This window comes from Aplysia californica, unplaced genomic scaffold (genome assembly GCF_000002075.1).
Source record: "Aplysia californica isolate F4 #8 unplaced genomic scaffold, AplCal3.0 scaffold00191, whole genome shotgun sequence".
Classification (NCBI taxonomy): domain Eukaryota; kingdom Metazoa; phylum Mollusca; class Gastropoda; order Aplysiida; family Aplysiidae; genus Aplysia; species Aplysia californica.
This window is the reverse complement of record NW_004797461.1, coordinates 557,467-580,512: the sequence shown is the minus strand read 5'-3', so window position 1 is coordinate 580,512 and position 23,046 is coordinate 557,467. Positions and strand designations below refer to the sequence as shown.

The following is a 23,046-nucleotide window of genomic DNA, read 5'->3' as shown; positions in this document are numbered from 1 at the left end:
TACCAATACAGTGCTGTAGTAATGAGTCTATCCAACAAAACAAAAGACAAGCTTGAATACAGACACACAAAGTGAAAGGGGAAAAAAAGCAATGGCTACTCATCATTCTTTGATTCACTCTCCCTCCAACAACAAGCACGTGGGGGGTAACTTACCTAAAAATGAGCACTTTGTCCCCTACAGCTAGGCATTCCTCCAGTAGAGAATTCATCAAAATGAATTTGCCGCTGTTCTCCAACACCCCAGCCATGTAGTCCTTCATTAGGGGTTCAGCCTGAGGAGACAAGACATTACGTGAACAATCAAGCATGTAAGTGCACAAGTGACAAGTTGAGGAAGATATTAATGATGGTGCCAAGGGTCACTAAAAAAAAGTTCCAGCACTCCCACCATAAAACTTAATAGGCAATCAGACTATCATAGGATAGCAGTCTTTCTCAAATGAATATTGGAGCTGCACTGTTCAACACCAGATGAATTTTGGATAATACAAGTTCAAATCTTGCCTAAATCTATCTATAGCTCTTGCCTAGTCGCTTTCATAACAACAACAGAACTAGACGGAACCATGCTATTTTATATAAAATATGTTTATACAAAACAGCAAGACTGCAAATCAAAGTGAACTTATGTTATATCGTAATTGAAACCTTTCCAAATGCAAACCAAGGATACCTGCACGACATTCAAGTGTCTTAGTTTGCCTGAAAAAAATCGAGTAAGTGTGTGCACGGGCTTTGCGGGAGTGCATGCATGCGTGTGTGCATGTGTGTATATCTGTTTGTGTGTCCATATATGGATTACATGATTTTGGACTTGAAGAGAGAAGTGAACTTGAACTTTCATTAAATATAAATATCCTTTATAAGATCTTGTCCCCTACCCAGTCATAAGTAATTGGGTTCTTGTCACTGCTGCTCTCTGAGGCCATGGAAGTGAGTGATGTAGTGGACGCAGAAGGGGTGAGGGTAGTAGGTGTGGAGGGTGCTGGGGTGTTGCTAGCTGAAGCCATGGACATCGCCGAGTCTGCAGAAGCAACAGAGGCTGAGGAGGCCGACTTGGAAAGGGCAGCTCTTTTCTTTTTGCTGCCACTGCCGCCTTCACCGGTTTCTATGTCCAAATCATTGTCCTTGTCAGCTATGTGCTGCGTCAGGACTTCATGAAGGATATCTGGGTGATTCCAGATCTGCAAAGGAAAAAACATAATAAGTTGATCAGAAGACCTCAAATCACTGAAAATGAGACCTGGACACGAAATCCATTATCAGAGCTTCCAGCAGCTGATGTCATTTTTCGAGGATTTTCTGGTCCATGCCGGAGCCCTGACATGGGGTTGAAGAGGGACCCCTTAGGTTTGAGAATTTTTGGTTTCAGGGCATCGTAAGTATGCCATTTCTGGTTATTGAAGCCTAAATTTAACAAGAAAATAAGTTTTTTTTTAAACATACCTTGCATACATAATTTTCTGCTTCTGTTAATCCATATAGTAGGCCTAAATCCAAAGCCATGCTTTCTCCCTTGTACCTATACTGTACATCCACAACAGTAGTATAACAGCTCGATCTATAAAACTTGACAGTTTATGTTCAACTTTTTTCTGCTTGTGTTGGTTTGCACCATAATGGGTAGATCTAGAATCCTTATAATAATAGTATAACAGCTAGACCTAGATCTAAATAACTTGACAGCTTGTATTCAACTTAAATCCACAACAATAGGCCTACTTAGATCTACAAATAAACAAGTCTGGTAAAAAAAATCAAGCTCTCTTCGGAGTTTTCTTTTCTTGGCAGGCCCAAGATCTATTGAACCACAATCGTCATTTCTTCCTCTTGTTTACAGTGCTGCGGTGCTCTTCTTGTGCTTTAGAAAGTGAAAGTAAAAGTAAAAGACACTGTATACACTTTCAAATAAAAGAGCACTTCTGGTATGGGTTGGCTATTGTTGACTACATGTATTAGAATCTAGTAATTACGCAAACTTTTTATTTCGCATTTTTGAAAATAATTTGTTTTAAGGTTTTTTTGGGCACAAATTTTCCAGGAAATTTTTCCATTTGCGGAATTCTGCTAATTTGCGGAAATCCGCAAAATTGCAGAAGACTGGAAGCACTGATTATAATCAATTTTATCCCCCCCCCCCAAACAAATTCCAACCCAATCCAAATACAGTAGAACCTGCTTTAACGATCACCTGTTCCAGACAATCATTGTACAAACAACAATCCCCACCCCCCCGCACTTTTTTCTATACATTGCAACAACACTGTTCAAAAGCACACCTAAGCCAAAACACACATATCTGTCTTGCATAAAGTGACAGTTTATGTATCACCTACCTTGCAGCAGACGGCAAAAGCTTTGAGAGGGTTGTTGTTGGCCCAGGAACACAGGCCAGACTCTGAAATGGCATTCATAAACTCAACGTAGATCTTCCTCTGTATAGGACTCAAGCGCACAAGGAACACATGCTCCATCTTGGGTGGGAGACTTAGTTGAAGCACAGTATGACCACGTCTGAAAAAGAGAAGGTCAAAAAAATAAATCAAACCCATGTGTTACTCCATGACTAATTCAATCTATGAATAAAAAAAACACTCATACCGCAGATTAGAACTTAACTAAAAAAAAACAAGCAGATTGATAAGATAAAATAACATTTCAGGATAATACTGAAAGCAATAATAATATCAAGAAAATTATTTTGCATCAATATGGTAAACTGATAATAGACCTGCATGTGAGCCTCAACCAGATTGTCTGAAAATTTTGCGCAACCCCCCCCCCCAAAAGCCTTTGTGGGTGTCATAATGAAGAACATCCGAGTAACGAGCGACCATCCCAACAAACACAATAAAGAAGAGACCTAACCGTAACCCTACCCCCAAAAAGAACCTGCAACGGGCATCATGTAAAAAGGCCAAAACAAGTCCTAAATGTTAAAAAAAAATTTAATTAAAAAACCACACTCCAAAACAAACAAGGAGCATATAGATCTAAATCTAGATTCTAGATCTATATATGGCTTACATCTACATTGCTATAGGGTTTGATACAATAACACAGTAGAATTGGAATATATAATATGAATCCTTCATATATATATCTAGATCTAGATCTTGTAGAACAAGTGAATAGGAATAGGCCTTGAACTAGAAATCCGCATCCGATTCCGAACAGAGGGACTCAGCTGAGTCTAGATTCTAGATCTAGATCTAAATCTAGATTCTAGATCTTTAATAAATAAATAAACAATTCACGCACCTGATGAAATGCTTATTTTTACCAATATAAAGATTACAGCACAACCTATGATAGGGTTTGACACAATAGAATTGGAATATGAATCCTCCATTGAGGTCTATAATGATCTATATAAATCTAGATCTAGATTCTATTAGAACAAGAGAGTCGGACTTGAATGAATCCACACGATCTGAACAATTGAATTAGTCAACAAACGAAATTCAAAATGGCCGCTTGAGCACGAAACTGAAAGTAGATAATTTAAGTTGTCGTCCTTTTTCGTATTCGCATTTTCTACTTAGGTTCCGACAATTATGTCGGAAACGCCGATGTCGGCAGTCGGCGGTGCGCGCGTCGGCGGTCGGCACGAAAACGAAAGTGCCGATGAAGCCGACGGGAGAAAAATGGGTCATTGGCAGTCGGCCAAGCCTCGCACTACGCACATTGACTGATACAGGCGGGCCTAGCGATAGCATCGGCCGGTTCGCGATTGTCGGATTTCAGACGATTGTCGGCAAACATGCAGGTCTATGATAAATTATTTGTGTTAGGTCATGGTCATGTAAAGCAGATTCACATGACAATGATCAATTACTGACGAGACAAATCAAGACAGACAGAAGCCGTGGGATAGCCAGGAGATGCACTCTATGACCACTCAAATTGCATTTAAAAAAGAACAAGCAATATGCGTAAGTATCCACAACGGGACACCCAACAGTCAGTTTCACCCCATCTGAAGGCGGCAATGACGTATTCTTTAAATTACCATAACGAAAAATTTCAGTGGGGAAACAGTTGAAAACAAAGCAAGCCTACTGTTATCAAAAGCACTCCACCTACAAGTTAAGAATCAATGATGAAACTCCATTCCCCCCCACCCAAACGTAACAGCTCATTGATGCTATGCAATTTTTACAAAGCAAAATTAATATTGGTCCATTACACATGATTGTTTCAATTGCTCACTACAAAAAAAAAGTATATCTTAGAGTAACCTAGTTAAGTAATTAATTTCAACAAGGATAACAAACATTGAGTGCAGGTGTGAACTAAAAAATACCACATTCAGCGACTCACCTCTGGACAAAACCTTCCAAAAGGTTATGTAGTACATATGAACGATGTCGCATGACCTTCTTGTCCTGGACTGTACTGTCCATACACTGGCCATTCATGATGGGCCGCTCAAACATGTTGCTAAACTCCGTCTTGGTACCCAGGAAGTTGGGACGGACGAAATCTACCATGCACCAATACTCCATCAGATTGTTCTGTAGGGGGTACCCTGTGAGTACCACACGCCGCCTGAACAAAAAGACAAAGCAAAATTATTAACTTCAATGCCATAGTTAATACAATGAGGATAAAGGAACAACTCACACCACAGTCAATGGTTTTACCAAAAGCCTAGAACCTTTCAAACACATATTTTTAAAAATATATATACCTGCATCACAACTCGAACTACCCACTCACTTTTAATAGACCACAACTAGTATATATATATTTTTTGTTATTCAAACAAAACGCAAGACTGTTAGAAAAGATTCTAGAACATAACCCTCACTTCTCACCTCGTCTTGATATTTTTCAAAGCTTGTGAGATGGCTGCACTGCTGTTCTTGATACGATGCCCCTCATCACACATGACCAAGTCTGGACCAGGGTCCACCAGAGTCGAATGCATATCTGTACAAGAAATAACCCTAATGAAATAATGACACAAACAAATTCAACATCTCCATGAACTGTTTTAACAGCAGTTTTATTTCTTCTCTGCTAAAGCTCAGGGGAAGCAAAATTTACAGCTGTATTTTCTTGCAATTATGTCCCAAGATTGACTTGAGGTTGTCTGTACAACCACTTTTCAAACAATACAGTACTGTTCCACACTGGCGCGGTGTCTTTTCAAAGTTACTCTTCAGTATCTTTAGCCTCTTTTCTTAATTCACACTTTTTCATAGTAAAGCAGACCTACAAACTGAGAAAAACCTGCATGTGAGTTTTCCATCTGTGTCTCAGAAGACTAAGAGACAGAAGGTACCTACCCTTAGTTCAGGGTATTTTTTAAAAAAGAGCCAAATTACCCTTTAACTTCAGACTATGCCTGTAATCCCTCAAATCCATTCAAACAAAAGTCATTACAATCCCAAGATTAGCTCCATGCATAACCTCAATGCTACATTTTTTTAAAGCTAGAAATAATAAATACTTACATCAATTTTTATTTTACTAAAAAAAAAAAAAAAACACCACACGCTATGATGTGGAGGCTGATCATTTGAACACTCGAAGTGATCAATTCATTAACAAAATACAAAGGGAGTAATTGCCAAGGGAAGAGAATACCAAAAACAACAAAAATAACATCAAAACTTGACAGAAAATGTAAAAAAAACAACAACTGAATGACACACAGTTAAAAAAAATAAAGACAGAAGTTCAAGGAATGCCATTTTCGCTTATCATTATGTATTGACAAGAAAAACAACTCAATGCTACACATATCATTTCAACAGAACCAGAACTACTTCATTTAAACAGTAACTGACCAATCATAAGGCTTTTGTTTTTATCTTCTTCTTCCACATCGATCACTTCAGGTTGGGCAGGTTTCTTGGCACGACTCTTCGCCTTTGATGGAGCAGTGCGTTTTGATGACAGGAGACGGAACATTTCGTAGCCCATGACCAACACACCACCAAAGTCTTTCCATTTTTCTGAAAAGGCAGAAAAGAAGAAGAAATCAGTGTTTGCAGTATGCATAATGGACACATTCAATTCAAGTAAAACATCTGGTTGAACAAGTGCTTCCAAAACTCTGTGAGTGCGCGCGCGTGTGTGTGTGTGAGCACGCACATATGACCAGAGCTGTTAAAGTACTTTTAAAAAGGTACTTAAGTACAAATTTAAGTACAATCTAAAATATGTACGTAAGTACAGTAAAAGTACTTTTTTAAAAAGTACTTATAAGTACATTTTGAGTACTTTCTGCTAATATGCTAAAACACTTCAGTGCTAATGCAAAACATCATATTGAATAACATATTCAGTATATATAACAAATTAGGCCATTTATTATTAGAAATGTAAACAGGATACAAAGCATTTGAATACATGTACACGCACTGAACGTAGGAGGAAATGGTCCGTGAAAGTGAAAAAACAACAAACAGACGCAACTAGTGAGTAAGTAATATTACGAATAGAACGTGTTTGAGCAAGACAATATGATCAAATGTAAGTCAGTCCAAGAGGTCGGAAAATTCTACAGGAAAAGTATCCAAATTGGAAACTGTAGAGACAAAGTTGCTCTTAAGAAAACATAAAATTGAAGAAAATGGCCAGCAAAGAAATGTAAGAGTGCATTCAATTCTTCATTAACAAATCCTCAAGGAATCAAGGTAGCCTGCATAAACCACAAAAAAAAGTTTAAAAGTAATTTAGGTAGCCTAAAAAATTGTTAGATATATACATTGAGAGCTCAGTTTCAGTTTCAATTGATTATAATAGTGGTAAGACAGACTTTGGTCACACTATGTGGTCCACGGCCCCCACGGCAAACCAAAATACATGCAGTTTCCCAGAGTCCAGTAAATGTAGTGTAACCAAAGATTCTCTACTACAGTAGTCTCCGCCTAAGATCCCAGTGCTCGGGAGCAAGAAAATACGAGATCTTAGCCGACGAAGCCAAGGAAGAATCTACAGTGACCCATGAACTGATGTGACCCCTGGGTGGGTTTATGTCATGATGGCAAGCAAAGAGTGGTCAACCTTGATGATCTATCACAGTGGCATAAGGCATGCCATACACTCATTAGCCTATTGTGAGTCTCGAGATCTTTATCTACGTTTATCCATTTGCCCCTCCCCTTTACCTACTATTACGCTGTGACCACACAAATTAAAATTCAGGCTGTCTCACAAATTCGGGAATAGAGAAAAACTGCCTTCAATGGTCAGGGAAGAATTCACAGTTCCATAGCTGCCACTCTGGAATTTCAAAAAAGGAGGAAATTCATGCGAAGGCGGACGCACACTCTCCGAAGGCCGTAGTAAAACCAGTGAGATCCAGAGGCAATATGTACAGGAAAATCTAGCCTACGGTTTTGGAAGGGAAAACTGTCATATTTGTTAACCATAGGCAACTGAATTAAAATGTACTTGAAAAAAACAAAAACAAAGGCATTAAGTTGACTAACAATGAACAAGCATTTGAGTCACTTTGGCACAATTTGGACTTGGTGACTAAAAATCCAGTGTTTGTTGCCAGCTGGTGTCTTATAAAAAGACTTCTTTCACTTTATCCTTGTACATCGATGTAGAGCGCGCGCAGTATTGGATCAAGGAGGCAACACCTTTGCCGCTGTACTGAGGGATTTTGGCACTCCTGTATAATTGCGGTCCCGTTTGCACTGAACTTAGTAGTGCCCCTGTAGTGTGTAGATCTAAACTGAATTAAAATTATAGCCTAGGCTATCTAATCTAGATCTAAAATCTAGATATCTAAATATGTGTAAATCTACATTATATCTAGAGATAGATTATCGAGATCTAGATCTAGATTCACTTCAACAGCCACAATAGCCGTCATGTAAACAAACGGGACCGCAATTGTACAGGAGTGCCGTGGGCCGCGATTTCTTTATTAAATCGCACCAAACGCAAGGTGCAGCAAGCGGCTTGTTCAATTTTCTAATGAACTTTTCAAGTCGCACACAGGCTGCTTCTTTCTCATTCTAGCTCCTTTTATTTTTGCATTCTGCATCAATTTCTCTCGAATTTCTGCCGTTTTCAATGACAACTCGGCGCGCCAACGTCCCGATGCCAGATCGACACTGTGTTGCTCCACAATAAACAATGTGAAACTAGCGCTTGGCCTAGAAGAACGGAAGTAGAAAGCTACGGGCAGACATGCGGACATGCGAAAGCCGCGTTTTTCTCTCTCTCCCGGTTCGGTGTTTTCCGGTGTAAAAAAAAAAGTATCGCAATTTGCGATCGAGAGCGGTCCAGCGGAGGAAGGAGGAAAGAAGCGGGGAAAAGCTAGATGAAGCGGAGTTTCCGCTATTTAGCGGGAAAGTGGCAGCTATGCAGTTCGAAGTGATCTTGCCAGGAGCAAACTTGTAGGCCCTACCCACCCAGCGAGTGATGTAAGTTTAGGTGGCGAGCTCAGAAGCGAGTGTGATGTTTGGGGGAAAAGCAAGGGAAAAGAAACGCATCAGTCAGTTCACACCTCGGTGTGATCCCGTCTGGGGCAAACATTGTACTGTTTCATCAAGTTTTACAACGCTTGTATGATCACATTCACGAGAGTGGCTGATCTTTGATGCGAGGGGCCGTTCTTTGATCTCAACTTTTAACTCTTGGTTGATCGGCTGTGCCCACCCAAGTGTTTGTTCCGTAAAATATGACCAGAAATGCTGGCACTTACTCTTTCATTAAGCTTCAAAAGTACTCAAAATGTCTTTAAAAATGCTCAAAAGTACTTTTATAAAAAGTATCAGAGTAGAGTAAAAGTACTGGTTTTCAAAAATGTACCGGAGTACAGTAAAAGTACCGACAATTGTAACGTAAGTCGTTACAACCAGCTCTTCATATGACAGGGGGGCAGAAAGAGAGAGAGAGAGAGAGAGAGAGAGAGAGAGAGAGAGAGAGAGAGAAAGAGAGAGAAAGAGAGAGAAAGAGAGAGTCCAGGTGGGTAAAGGAAACATTTCAAAAAGGTGAATTCTTTTCAAAAGACACAAAATTTCTTAAATTCACGCAAAAGTTTTAGACTGGTTATACTGAAAACATCTTCCATGAAGCTTTGTAAACATCAACTCACGAATGACAGCAGCCCTGGCAGCAGTGGTCTTCATGCTGTCGTTGATGATGTACAACGGAAATATCCGGAACTGTGTGAGGTCATCATCTGGGTCAAGCTTCTCCTTTTCTGGCAGCCAGTAGTTGAACTCTGCAAGCCAGTTCTGCAACGTGTTGATTGGCACAATACATAGCACACGCTTGCCCCCCGCACAGCGAAGGAAAATGTCAATGAATGATATGAGCTGTGGACAGAAGAACAAAATTTTATTATTACAAAAATGATTAAAAACTACATTTGCTACACAAAAAGTAAATGAAACCAATAAAGGCTCTTTTCATTCATTAGTTTTGGAAAACAGATTACCAAAACGGTTGTTGTATCTAACTATTGTCTACATCATAGATAAAGAGCTTACATCCACCAGCTACAATGTACATGTTATATTCTCATCCTCAAAGGTCTGAAGAAAAAAAAAGGCGTCTGATGTTATCAATTAAGTAAAGATTTCTTATTCGTTAATCTTCTGTCTACTTGTTTGCAGCTGATTTTGGCTTATCAATACAATTCAGCACAAAATTAGAAAAGTATGTCCAAAAATACACAGTCGCGAACACAGAAGTATTTACATACCTGAATCGTTTTTCCTAATCCCATGCTATGAGCCAGAATACAGCCAAAGCCAGGCGTTGTGCGGAATCGCTCCATGGACTCGACAAGATTGCCATATAAAAAGCGAACACCTCCAATCTGAAAAAAATAAATAAATCAAACAAAAAAATTATAAAAGATGCATAAACATCATCACGTATCCAATTCATGCGTATAATTTCATCAACCAGACTGCTTTTGAAACAAGACGAAGAATTGAAAAAGGAGATTCATTCCTTTAATGGAGGGTTGAAACAACGAAACATCGCCATAAATTTCATGATATAATGCTCGACATCTTCATCTCTCACCTGATGGGGTTTGATAGACTGGGCAATCTGTGGGGCCAGAAAAATGTCTGGCTCATCTGCTGGGTGCCCCAGGTTGACTTTCACTCTTCCATCTGGGTCCGGCATGTTCAGAGTATCATCAATGTGAGCCCCACCGTTGTTCACATCCTCAGCTTCATCGTCGTCCTCCTCATCACTGGGTACCATCACCACTTCATCTGAATCGTCATCGTCAAGGTCATCGGAATCATCCGTGTCACTGCTAAGGGTGATCACATCTAAAGGGAGGAAAAAATAAATACACCAAAAAAAAATTAACAATTTGTACAATACATTGCTCTTGTGTTGTAGAGTATTGCAAGGAGGTACTACAGCTATCAAACTTTACCTAAAGAGACTTCTCTCCCTGATCCAACAAAGTTGCCAATATCCAATGATTATCATTTTGTTCACATCACAAAACTAGTGCTACAAACCAACTGACTTGACTAGAGTAAAACACCTGCAGATACTTTACAACAACTTTCCACTTACGTTTTAGAGAAAACAATAATCAGGACAGTATGCTGCAACCTAAGGGAGGAATTCTTTTTTATACGAGGGCTGTCCCATGGAAAACCGGAATTTGGCTGTAATTTGAAAACTATTCAATATTTTCACATTCTGTAAACGCATATTTGTAAAACAATTATTTAGGAATTTCCCGATTGAGCACCATGAGCATCGCACAAACCAAATGAACACAGCAGTTCTCCAAAGATGGCTATCCCCTTGGAAAATTGGTCAAGGGTAGAAGTGAGGTCTCTCATTCGGTTTCTGACCGTAAAAGGTTTCAAACCTATAGAAATAGACACTGAAATAATATCAGTTTACGGGGAGAAAGTAATGGCAAAGTCAAAGGTATATGAGTGGTGTTGTAAGTTCAGAGCCGGGCATACGGATGTCAATGACAAATTCATGCAGGACCTTGTTTTTCTGCCAGGACTGAGGACAACAAGAGTCGCGTTAACAAACTCATTCAAACATACAGGCGCCTAAAAATTCGCGAAATTTCCGAGTCATTAAACATTTCAAAGTCGACTGTCCATAGGATAGTGTTTGATGAGCTGCACTGTCGAAAGGTCTCTGCTCAATGGGTCCCAAAAGAGCTGACAGCTAACCACAAGACGCAACGTATTGAAGTGTCTCAGACTTTGTTGAATCGGTGTCGCCAAGCTGTCATGGGAGTCATGAACGCATCTAGAGACCTCCGAAAATAATATAATGAAGCATTCCTGAGAAGCATTATTATAGGTGATGAGACTTGGATGCACCACATGACCCCTGAGACGAAGAGGGATTCAATGGTTCGAAAGCACACGTCTCCACCTCCCACGAAAAAGTTTAAAGTTCAGCCAACGGTGAAGACACTCATAGCCACGGTTTTCTGGGGTGCTAAGTGTGTTTTGCTTTTTGACATTCTGGAACCAGGACAAACCGTTAATGGTAAAAGATACTGCCAGACTCTCGATAAGTTGAGAGAGGTTGTGCGCCGAAAAAGACCAGGCTGATTGTCCAGAGGGGTCATTTTGCAGCATGACAACGCAACGCCACACACCGCAAACTCTACGAAAGACAGGATCCAAAGCCAAAGGTTCAGCTGGGAATTTCTGCCACACACCCCTCATAGTCCTGACTTGGCCCTGTCAGATTATCACCTTTTCAGACAAATGAAACGCCATATTTCTGGACAGGGATTCACCGATGCAAAGACCTCATGGAAACCGTGAAAGATTGGTTGGAATCCCTTCACGTAAAATTCTTCAGAGAGGGTATCTACTCCCTGATCCAGCGATGGAAAAAATACGTCCAGTGGGATGGTGATTACATTGAGAAATAAAGCACATCTTGATGTTACATTTCTATTATAATAGAACAAAGACTGTTGCTTTTATGGACCTTTTCTGGTTTTCCGTGGGACAGCCCTCGTACCATACAAATTTCTCAGAGATGAAGAGACAAAATTGCATTTTACTTTTAACATGTAAAAATGGACGGTGAAAAATCCATTTTCTCCTCACTGTTCAAAATGTCCATCATCAATGGACACATGGTAAGACTGTTTAAGTATTAGCCTATGTCTCCTTATGCGTGACGCGACGTTTAGTCGAGCGTGACAGTGGCCAGTGATGAGTCACGAGGTGTGTATCCTTATGTGTGACCACATCGCGCCGGAATTTTCAGTCTAGTGCAACAAAAGCGACAAAACAGTCTCCTTATGCATGACGCGACGTTAAGTCGCGCGCGACTGGCTAAACCCTCGTGTGATTGGCAATTCACAGAAGAAGAGACAGTGGCAAATTTTAAAGTCAAGATGGACATGGAAAAACAAAGTTTGTCAGATGGAAGTTTTACGAGCCGCTGACATTTTAAATTCCATACATGACCAGTCCCGTGTAAGTCCTGCTCCTCCACCTCCTTCCCTCTCCTCCTCCTTCTCCTCCTGCTGCCCGTCCAAAAAAAACAACAACAAATAAAACAACAAAATTAGATTCACAAAACTTGCATTGGGTCAATTGAAGATGAACGTCCTAAACACACACACACAGACACACGCACACAAACACAAGTGTCGACAAGCACTCCTTGGCTAGATATTTTAGCAATGCCACTGAAAATTTAGTTTTTTCGCTTTAGCCCTTTTTTATTTGGTACCGAAGAAAGAATTTTTAATTCTGAGAATTATACTTCTTGAATTTTAAGAATCGGTTCATTAATAAAAAAGTTATTGGGTTGTAAAGGTCGGCAAAATATGGATGACCCACATATATAAGAAAATATCCAAAACGGTGGACCACGCAGTAGCAGATTCTGTAAGATAATCGACGATATCTCGGTAATTAATTGAAGTGTTAGAGAGAAACTTGGCTATCCGATGTGTTTTTGGGTGAAGAAATAATTTCTGTTGTCAGATTTACTAACCATTTCATAGTTATTTTGTTATAATTAAAATTTTGGTGTACATATTACGATTTTGCGAAAAAGGGGTGTCGGGATGAGTTCATTTTATTTATAGCATCTTATCACAACACGGGATCTTTAAGAATATATGTTAGCAGCGTTACTAAATAATGGCAAAGCTTTCTTTGATGACTTTAGACCATGCCAACCTTAAAAGATAAGTTAATTCAAACTACTATGCCGTACAAATAAAAATTATTTTTCCCAGTTGAGACGCGAACACCCCGAGGCGAGATAAGCTCGCCTAGGAATAACCCCATTGCGATGTTACAGGGGAACAGAGAGAAAAACAACCAGATGCGAGCGACCGCCATTGCCCTATTTTCAAGTGACCAATGAACGGGCTCTGAATAGTCATGCGCCGATTTATAGGTCACATACATTTGCCACGAGCAGAGATGCCAACCACAGAAAACCAAATTGAGTATTGGGAGATATGAAAATGTGTATTTTCAGGGGTAAATGTGTATTCTCCACGACCGACCGACCAACTAGTGAAATGTTCAGGGTGTCCAGCAATATTTCCAGAAAAAAAAAATTACTAGATCACCAGCTCAAAAAAGGGAGCACACACGCGTACAATATACATATATCTAGTCAACAACATGTTAGAGTTCAGTGTCGTACTGGAGTCTTGTTTGACTTAAGTATTTCAGTCTGTTATAATAATTTCCTCTCATTATTATTATAAAAAATTAATCCTGTTTTGAGCGTTCGGAAGGGCCTAAAACAAGAATTTCGACAATCAAGAAACAGTCTGGGTGTCATGATTCATAATATGAACTGACTGAGTCAGATTATTGCTCAAACTCAGAGAAGAGCAATAACTTGAATGGCTCAAGTAGACCCGTGCACTGTGAGAGTTGTAACAACTGTGGTAGGGCAAGATGCAGTGACACTGAAAATCTGCCAGTCTTGAACAGAAAGCTACAACATACACTGTAGGTATAATTTACTATCACCCATCCAATGACACGCGAACATTTTATTTCAATAACACAGACTTGCAAAATATGAAGGGTCCCGATTCCGCCCACGGCCTGCACCAACGCACGCTTTGCAGAGAGCTCTAATCAAAATTCTGAAATTTGCCTCCAAGTTTTTGTCCTCCGGTGTTGCCTTCACACCTCCTCCCCCCCCCCCCCCCTCGAATATATTTTTTTAAAATCAATAATTCCCTCCTGTAGTCCTATACTTGGCAACGCCGTTACTCCCACCAAACACGGTACTGGTTGGCATCTCTGCGCGAGAGTGAGGGGAAAATGGCCGGTCTCCGTGCCAAGCCGCTTTGGATAGGGGGGTAGCCGTGCATTTATGATCAGGTCTAAACAACTACTTGACACAGAACGTTCAAATTTGAGCACACTATAGAGGATAGATAGATCTATTACCATCTCGGCGTTGAAATTCAAGCTCCTTATAGTTTTCGGTACACCCGATATGAAAGTGTTCCCGACACCAAAAATATGGTTAATTTATGCGTACGAACTTCAACGTCCACATATCATTAGTTTGCTCTATTTTCTGATTGGTTGCCAAGTTTCATTCACATTGGTCTAGAAAAAGAGCAGACCCAGGTTGACAAAGTTAGTCACCTACGCTATGACCCGGTCCAAAAATTCACCCGCAAACGGGGACCAATTTTTCACTGTGCTGGAAAACCCGATTGGCATTGCTAGATAGTTTGACCAATGTTGATGCTCTAAACCTGTCACACCCCCAGTCTGTCATACATGGACCAGGACCAGACGCCACGAGATGCATCGCGTATAAGGAGACAAGCTCTTAGGAACTTGTATGTACATGTTTTCATTATGTAAACATGTATATCACAGAACAAGCAAACATGCACAAAATATCACTAATAGACGGATCTGAGGCAATTTTAAGAACCAACAGGACAGCATCAACAACAGACAGGCTGACAAGAGGTCCACAAGGCAGTAAAATAAACATTAGGAGGAAACAAAAAGTTTAGTCACCCTTATATTACCTGGATCTTTGGTTAAATCGAGAGAAAGGGTATTTCTATAATAAAATGAGTTTTAAAATACACAATGTCATGTCCTCCTCACCTGAGGGTGGAGAGGTTTCTCTTGTTTCCTTTTTTGCCTTCACAACTTCTTTGTCCAGAAGTTTCCTGTCTTTACTCTCTGCCTCTTTCTCAGCTTCTTCCTCCGCCACTAAAAACAATACAATATTCACATTAGCAAAACTATGGGGTGACAACACAGTCACAGGGCTGGAATTTTTATGAGAAAAATAATACATCATTTTTGTGACACTAAATCGCATTCTTTGTTTCACCCTAAAACAATATGAAAACTGTAAGTACTTCCCCCAATCCCAGTTCAATAATTCACAAATTAAGACTACTAAATGTTAAGTCACTCAAGAACCTGTTTTTGTCTCAAATGAATATTAGTCAAGAAAATTTATGTCACTGTCATATGGGTTTCAAGAGACCAGTAGAGAGGAAAGGAATGCACTCTGGCCTCCTGAACCTACTTAATTCACAGTAAAAGAAACTTTCACACCACAGACATATAGAGATATATTTGAACTACCATACAACAATACACAAAAGTGGAATAAAATTCATAAAATTTTTGAGAAATGAGATATTTTTGATTAGACTCTTTTAAAATGGGATAGCTTGTCCATCATGAATCTCTTGCCCAGATCAGAATACAATTACCTTGAAGTAAAGATTTAAGCTGAGAGTCTTTTTCTTTGACAGTGCTTGTGCCAGTAGAAGCAGATGTCATTTTCGTGGTGGTTGTAGTGGTACTCGTAGCTGCTGTGTCCGTGGAGACTGCTGTTCCTGCTGCTGTGGATGATTTCGCTGCTGCTGCTGCACCAGCAGCAGCATTTTCCCTGAGCAGCGATTTCTTCAGCTCCATCAAACGCTTCTGCCTCTCCAGTTCCTCATTCTGAGCAGAGAGCATTTCCTTGTCCAAGTCTTTCTCACTTAAGATAGACCTAGAGAGACAATACAAGGGTTAAGATAGCAGTTAAAAACAAAAAAGGCAACTGTCCAAATGATACCAAAAGATTTACCCTTGAAACGCAAAATATATTAGGTTTACTCTACACACAATCTCTATTTGTTCCTTTACTTAGTTATCAATACAAACAATCTGTTTACAAAGTTTTAGGTTCAGTAAGAGTTTTACGACACTTGCAAAACAATAAGGTCATATAAGTGCCGAAGAATAGATTACGTGTTACAAGAGAGTAACATACACAAAAAAGGAGGGGAGATAAGGATGACAGATGTTTGATAGGAAAGAAGGAGCAAACCACACCAGAGCACCCACCAACCACCCACCTGTTTAGAAAACGAAATGACTGAAAGTGACAAAAAGCAACTTGGTCATTGTATAACTATGCTTTTATGGCCATACTGAAAGTCATCCACGGTGATTTAATCCACATGTCTCAGCTATAAAATGCTTTTATCATATAATTTAGCATGCATCATGAGTGTGCAAGTTCTTACAATTATTAACAATTTTGGCATATAAATTTCTTTTCACAAAAAAAAAACCTATAGAGGTGGTGGGTAATAACAGCTATTTGTGGAGGGACAAAGATACTGTTCTGAGAAAAGGGAAAATTAATTTTTAAAAGTAATGCGCACCTAATATTCCTACGTCGCATTTGGGTAGGCCCTCCTTTGGGCATTTTGTCATCCGGTTCCTCCTCATCATCCTCGTCAGCGCTGCCCTTCTTTCGCTTTCTCTTGCGTTTTCTTTTCACTGGTTTCTGTACACCCTCAGAACCACCACTTTTTTCCTTTGCTTTCAGCTTTTTCTTCTTCTTCTTCAGTCCCTTCACCTTCTCACCATTCTTACTTCCCTCCACAGACAGATTTGAATCTGGTTCTTCATCATAGAAAGACACCTGTCCAAACACACCCTCCTCCACATCCTCCCCTTTGTCACTTCTGTCATTGCTCCCTTCATTTTCATCGTCATCACTTTCATCATCCCCACCCTCGTCATCATCAGAGTCATCTTCATTCAGCTCAGAATCATCATCATATTCTGAACCTTCAGACATATCTTGCTCTTCTAAAAACGCCAAGTCTTCATTTGCCACCTCCATTTTATCCCCCTCCACCAAAAAAGATAGTCCATGTTCTTCACCAGACGCATCCTTAGTCTCTGCACCTTCCAAAAATGACAAATCTGCAGTGAAACCAGTTCCTTCAATAGCATTTTCATCCATTTCATCTCCAACTTGATTTGCCAATGCCAGAATGTCATTGTCAATCATGCCCAGATCACTGGGTTTTTCTTTCTGTTCGTCCAGAAAGGACTCCAGTGATTCGGGAAGATCTGAAAGAGCAGCTGACATTTTGTCTGCCTCACTGCTGGACTCCACCAGATCTGCAACCTTTTCCATTCTCTGGATTATTTCAAAGGCTGCCTTGGGGAGAGCATAAGACACTGAAAATTCTGAAAAGATAAAGAAACACCAAAACAAAAGAATCAAAAATACATCACTACAAAAAGTTACAAAACCGTTGCTTGTTCTACATGTGAATACTAAATATTCTCTTTTCTCAAGACACAAAGGTTTTCAAATAAGACCTTCCCCTTACTTTCAGTTCTTAAGTTGTTTCTTGTTTTTTTAAGCAGAAAAATAGCACCGCACCTGGTCTCCCAGCCTACCACTTATTTAATATCCCCCAGAATTTCAAATCGATCAAAATTGTTGCTCTTTTACAGAGTTTTCAGAAAAAATATTTTTTCACCAAAAATGTTTTAGTCACAAACCTATCAATGTACAGCGACGGTGGCCCCTCTCCCCATCCCAACTCTATCCCAAAGCAAATTAAAGTTTCTTAAATGACGAAATAAGCAGTTGAAACCGTTATGATTGCATGCAATGAACACAGAGTGATCAACTTAGAGGCTTGCTCATTTATCCAATCACTGTTGTCACTGCTTATAACTCTATAGTAACCTAACAGCAAATCAATGTCTTTAAATACGCCCTTCCTTAATGAAACTCTTCTTTCAAAAAGGTAGAAGATTTGAAAAGAGAACACTGTACTGAGGGCTCACGCTCCCCTAGCCCTGACAATGGGGTGAAAGTTAACGACACACTTTCCCCCAGAGACACAGTTACCTATGCACTCATTGGACCTTTGTTAGTCTACTTTTCGGGAATACACAGCCTTTTCCAGTTCATAGGTTTACGGAATATGTTCGAAGTGCTGATCACCTGGTGTGGATCACTTAAAATATTTTCCATTCAGTTTACATTCTAAGTAATTATGATGACTCAAATTACCTTAAAAAGGAGGACAATCATGAGAACGTCTTGTCTCTGGATCTTGCAACTATAATTCAGCTTTAGAATCTCTACTCATGACATGATGCAAACTAAGATCCCGATTTAGAGGCCTGAGTTAGAATCACATCATTTTATAACAAAGTGGTTAGCCGTACTTAAGTACTGTGTCTCTGCCAGTCTAGCCGTACTTAGGTTTGGCCCTATCGACTAAAACCTGTTAAGTACACAGGTCTCATTAGAACTAGATCTAGTAATTATTCAGGTTCAAATACATGCAAGTCAGTAACGCACCTTTTGGTTTTGTCTGAAATACATTGCAAACTAAACATTTCATTTACAATTCAGCCATCAATAAGACGGCTAGACTGAAGTACGGCTAGCCTGGCTGTCTACCCGTACTTAATTACCTGTACTGCCAGTCTAGCCGTAATTATCTTAGGCCCTATTAACTATTAACATTAGAAAACAGCAGGTTTAAAATACATGCGCTGTCATTGGGACACCTGGTTTCGTCTCAAATACAAATACTTTAGGTACTGCAAACTAAAAATTTATATTTACAATTCAGTAGGCCTATTTTTTTTAATGGTCAGTCTAGCCATCATAAGAATAAGTACGGCTACATGGTCATTAAGTACGGCTAGCCTCTTCCATTTTATAATCTACTTTGAGTCTTGGCTACAGTTATAGTTATAGCCTACTGATCTTGGGAGAAATTTCACATGATCTTATATATGTCTGGGATAAATAAAATTATCTAAGACTGCCATCCATTGTCTTAGACAGGTGGAGGTCTTACACAGTAGAGAATCATTATATAATCAATACAAAAATAAGCCTACACAAAAGGGAAGAAATAGGGAAACGACCGTTCGTATAGGTATTGTCGTAGAAATAGCCATTTGAGCATGTTTAACTAGAAAATGCCATCCTTAAAGACTAATGAATTGGGTAAAATCAGAAAGCTTTATGAATGAAACTATTTATCAGATAGTATATAGATCTAATATATTTTAAACCTTTTCTCATAAATTCAAAACTGTGGTTAGCATTCTTTTCCATCATATTGGACTCAAAACCAACTCCCCTCTTCCTTCGCCTTCTGCCACTGTCAAACAGAATATAGTCAAGTAATCACCTTGAATATCGGGGCCAGAAGTAGATCTACAGAAACTTAACTTTTTAAGTAAAAGAAAGACCTCTTTTGTTGGGAACAAACATAAACTAAGTACCCTCAAGCCTCAAGCGTTTTGTTTTAGGGAGTGTATACAGACCCGGTAACCGGGAACAAAGTCACGAAGTATACAGAACCGGTAGGGGAAATCTTTTGTGTGATTTTGGAAAGTTCCAGCACCCTCTTGGCTCAGGGTAGACTTAGGTTCTTCTAAATCTAAGGCCTAGATCTAGATTCTAGATCTAGACAGACAGACATTCTAGTTTCAAGGCCTAGATCTAAATGAAGATTGCGGATGTTTTTTCTTTCGATGAAAGATCGTTTTTGCTCCGTTGGAGGAATCAATGGTCAATGGGACAATTTGAAGAAAAGAACAATGTCATAATTTCAATCAAGCAGTCACCCTCTCTATTTCTCTGTCTATCTCCCCTCTCCTCTGTGTATCGCTCGCCTCCTCTTTCTATTTGTTTACTCTGTCTTTCTTTCTCCCCCACCTACTTTCCTATTCTATCTTTCTTTCGTTCCCGCCTGTCAATTTGGGCATGTGATTTTTGCTAGCACTTCCCCCTGTTCTCTACCCCCTTCTCTCTCTCTCTCTCTCTTCAAAAAACACACACACACACACTCACACCCACACACACTCTCTCTCTCTCTACCGGGTCTGGGCGAACTTTCCGAAATCACGAAAGACTTCCCCGACCGGGTCTGTATACTTCGTGACTTTGTTCCCAGTTACCGGGTCTGTGTATACACTTCGTTTGTTTTATTAACAGGCTTCGAATGTTGTTTTGCCATTGTAGAGTAATTTATACTATAAAACTATACACTTCTACTATAAAATGGTGTTCAAATGTCTAGCCTTTTAAGTTTAAGTACTTCAAATCTAGATCTACTATGTATCATAATCATTACTGAAACTCATATAATTGGGTAGATCTCAATGAATATGATGATTAGGCTGCTATAGCCTATAGAGTGCATTCAACAAGGAGAAATAAAGGCCACAATTTACCTGATTTTACCACAATTTCCCTGAGTTTTGCAGTTGTTAGGCCACAGTTAGGTTTGGTATCTTAGCTTGCGGTGCATCAAACGTATAGATCTAGATGTAGGTCAGGCTCAAATAAGGGGGGGTGTGAACTAGGCTACCAAAAAAGCACTGAAATAAATTCTATCTTGATCCTTACAGAATTGTGAAATGGATTAGGCCTATCCAGGATGAGCAAGGCCAAGGTGGGGATTTATCATTTGGTTTTAAAACTGTAGCATTTTTTTACCAGTGCAAATAATAACATACCTTATTAATTTTTTAACATCCAATAGCATCATGATGATGTTCAAATTTCAACGACTGACTGATCTACTAATCTAGATTTAGTATAATGTAGGCTAGATTAGTCTAACGTGTAGAATCTACTGAATAACAGTCGGGGTTGTTGTTCTCAGTAAATTCAGTTCAGGCAGGCTCATGGAGGGTTGGACTTGGACAGGTCTACTGACATTGACAGACCGGCGCACTTCTTGGGATTGTAAAAGTTACCTTAATAATACATATTATGGTCACGTCTTTATCATTTTATGAGATGATGTCTCCAACTCGCACGAGTGTCAAACATCTCGGCAAGTGAACCTCCGTCCACAGAAAGAGTTCATGCCCTGGATGGGGATTTGGTTCTGGCATTGTCTTCTCACCGCTCGATCGTACTCGTTACTAAAAAAAGAAAAGAAACACACATATAAGATACAACTACCTAAGAACTCACCTTCAGTGATATTCTTTGCTTTCACACCTCATTTTCTTCAAATAGATTAGATAAATCAAACCAGGTATCAAGTGAAAATCTAAGTTTACAGCTTCGAAGAAAGCTCGATATCCATTCACCCCATTGAGAATCGACTAGAGGGAATCCCCTTGCTTTCTCACTTCCGTCCATCAATAATAGGAATTCTGGGATATCCCCTGGTCCTCAGATCGAGAGAGTGACCTACTTTGATAATAATAAATAATCAAGGAAGCTGGATAAGCATGCAGGATAAACAGCGTTGAATTTTTGGCTCTCGTTGTGCTGAATAAATTAGAATTGTCAATGACGCCCTGCGCGTTTAGCGGGCTTCCCTTGCTCTCGAAAAGAAACAGTTATGCAACTACTTACATAAGTGATAACAAAAATCGAAGAAGTCCGTCCACCTGTACTTGAGATTTTTTTTTCTTTTGATTGTTTCTTCCACGTGGTTTTCTTTTCTTTAAAAAAAATATATAATGCATTCCTTGGAAAAGGCACGTAATCGTGGTCACGTACTTGAAAAGAAACCTATATGTGTACATTTAAAGATATTCTTTTAGGGGGAGGGGGAGAAATTAAGATACAATCGATCATAGGCCGCCAGAAAAAGAATACCCTGTGCAGACTCGCGGATCCACGTGCCTCCCCCTTTTTTTGTATTAGGAAAAAATGTACATTTTTGAGAATTTGCAATCGCACATGTGTGTTTCTCTGAAGGGAATGACAGGGCGAGAATATCTTAGTTTAAATACTGATATAATCAAGATTCTCATCTTACAGTAAGCCCTACACTTTTGAAGAAGGCCACGGATTACGCGGTTTTTAATGTTATAATAAATAAAACACTAGATCACCCACCGCAGTCCAATTTGTAGGCCTATTTAAAATTACGTGGTCCTACTCTTACAATAACATTATATATGAAAATACACTTTTCTGCTGGATGCAATACAAAGAATAGATATAAGTAATTATAATAGAGTAACTTGATATCTATGGGCAGTCTGCAAACAATATATTATTATAGCCGGATACGCACTACAGTAACTTTTGGTCAGTGACGTCAACAGAGGCAACGTTGTGCGTACAGATCGATGATCTAACCCACAATACATCTTTGTTGATGCAATGTAACATACATGTAGTTGTGTATAGCTCAGTTCAATTCAAACAAAGCTATGCGTTTGTAATTATGTACTATCGGTGAAAATGAAAGTAAAACTAGGTGAGTTCTAAAGACTATGCTATTATGAACTCATCGAGTCTCGAGGGCTTTCAATGCGCTGTCTGCTTGTGATTTTTCATCTGATAGAATCTAGATATTCAGCCGTAATTGTCCCGTCGAACATATTTATTCATCTATTCATGTATTTATTAATTTGTTTGATTTGCTTAAAAGAATTGAAGAATTTCATATCGGATCTAGATTCTAGATCTCTAATACCGGGTACATGTATTTGATTTTTTAACTTAATTGATGGACACTCTGGACTCTGCACCTCTAAAACGGGGCCTCAGTAAATGGCCAGGGCGTGTGCCCTACACAGTATTATATCCTTCTGCAAACTTAACTCTATGATCACAGGGAATTATTGGTGATTGTCGTAGCGAAGGTTTGTTTGTTTTATAAGTCTCGTTCCACATTCTAATGAGCACACCTTTTGTTATTGTATTAGCATGAGCCGTGTATGTAATCTGAGAGTGTTCCATTTGAAAGAAAGCTCGTGAAAATAATTTTGTTTTTCCAAGAAGGACACACACAAATCTCTCTCTCTCTCTCTCTCTCTCT

The 23,046-nt window shown here is 39.4% G+C and overlaps 1 protein-coding gene across 3 annotated transcripts in view; it reads right to left on the bottom strand.

The window, feature by feature from the left end:
- The window catches only part of LOC101863187, a 46,588-nt gene extending 24,802 nt beyond the window's left edge, over positions 1–21,786 (bottom strand). For 2 of the 3 annotated variants that reach the window (XM_005098710.3, XM_013082738.2), the window contains exons 1-13: positions 21,237–21,785; positions 16,636–17,455; positions 15,691–15,974; positions 15,068–15,175; positions 10,014–10,270; positions 9,685–9,801; positions 9,073–9,295; positions 5,801–5,968; positions 4,823–4,937; positions 4,326–4,553; positions 2,339–2,516; positions 884–1,186; positions 156–274 (exon numbers count right to left, since the gene is read on the bottom strand). In XM_005098710.3, the coding sequence (XP_005098767.1) occupies positions 156–274; positions 884–1,186; positions 2,339–2,516; positions 4,326–4,553; positions 4,823–4,937; positions 5,801–5,968; positions 9,073–9,295; positions 9,685–9,801; positions 10,014–10,270; positions 15,068–15,175; positions 15,691–15,974; positions 16,636–17,402 (2,867 nt within the window). In that variant the 5' untranslated portion in view covers positions 17,403–17,455; positions 21,237–21,785. Of the gene's footprint in view, positions 1–155; positions 275–883; positions 1,187–2,338; positions 2,517–4,325; positions 4,554–4,822; positions 4,938–5,800; positions 5,969–9,072; positions 9,296–9,684; positions 9,802–10,013; positions 10,271–15,067; positions 15,176–15,690; positions 15,975–16,635; positions 17,456–21,236 lie in introns of all 3 variants that reach the window. The other variant, XM_013082737.2, reaches the window with a different exon arrangement.
- Positions 21,787–23,046: the final 1,260 nt, after the last annotated feature.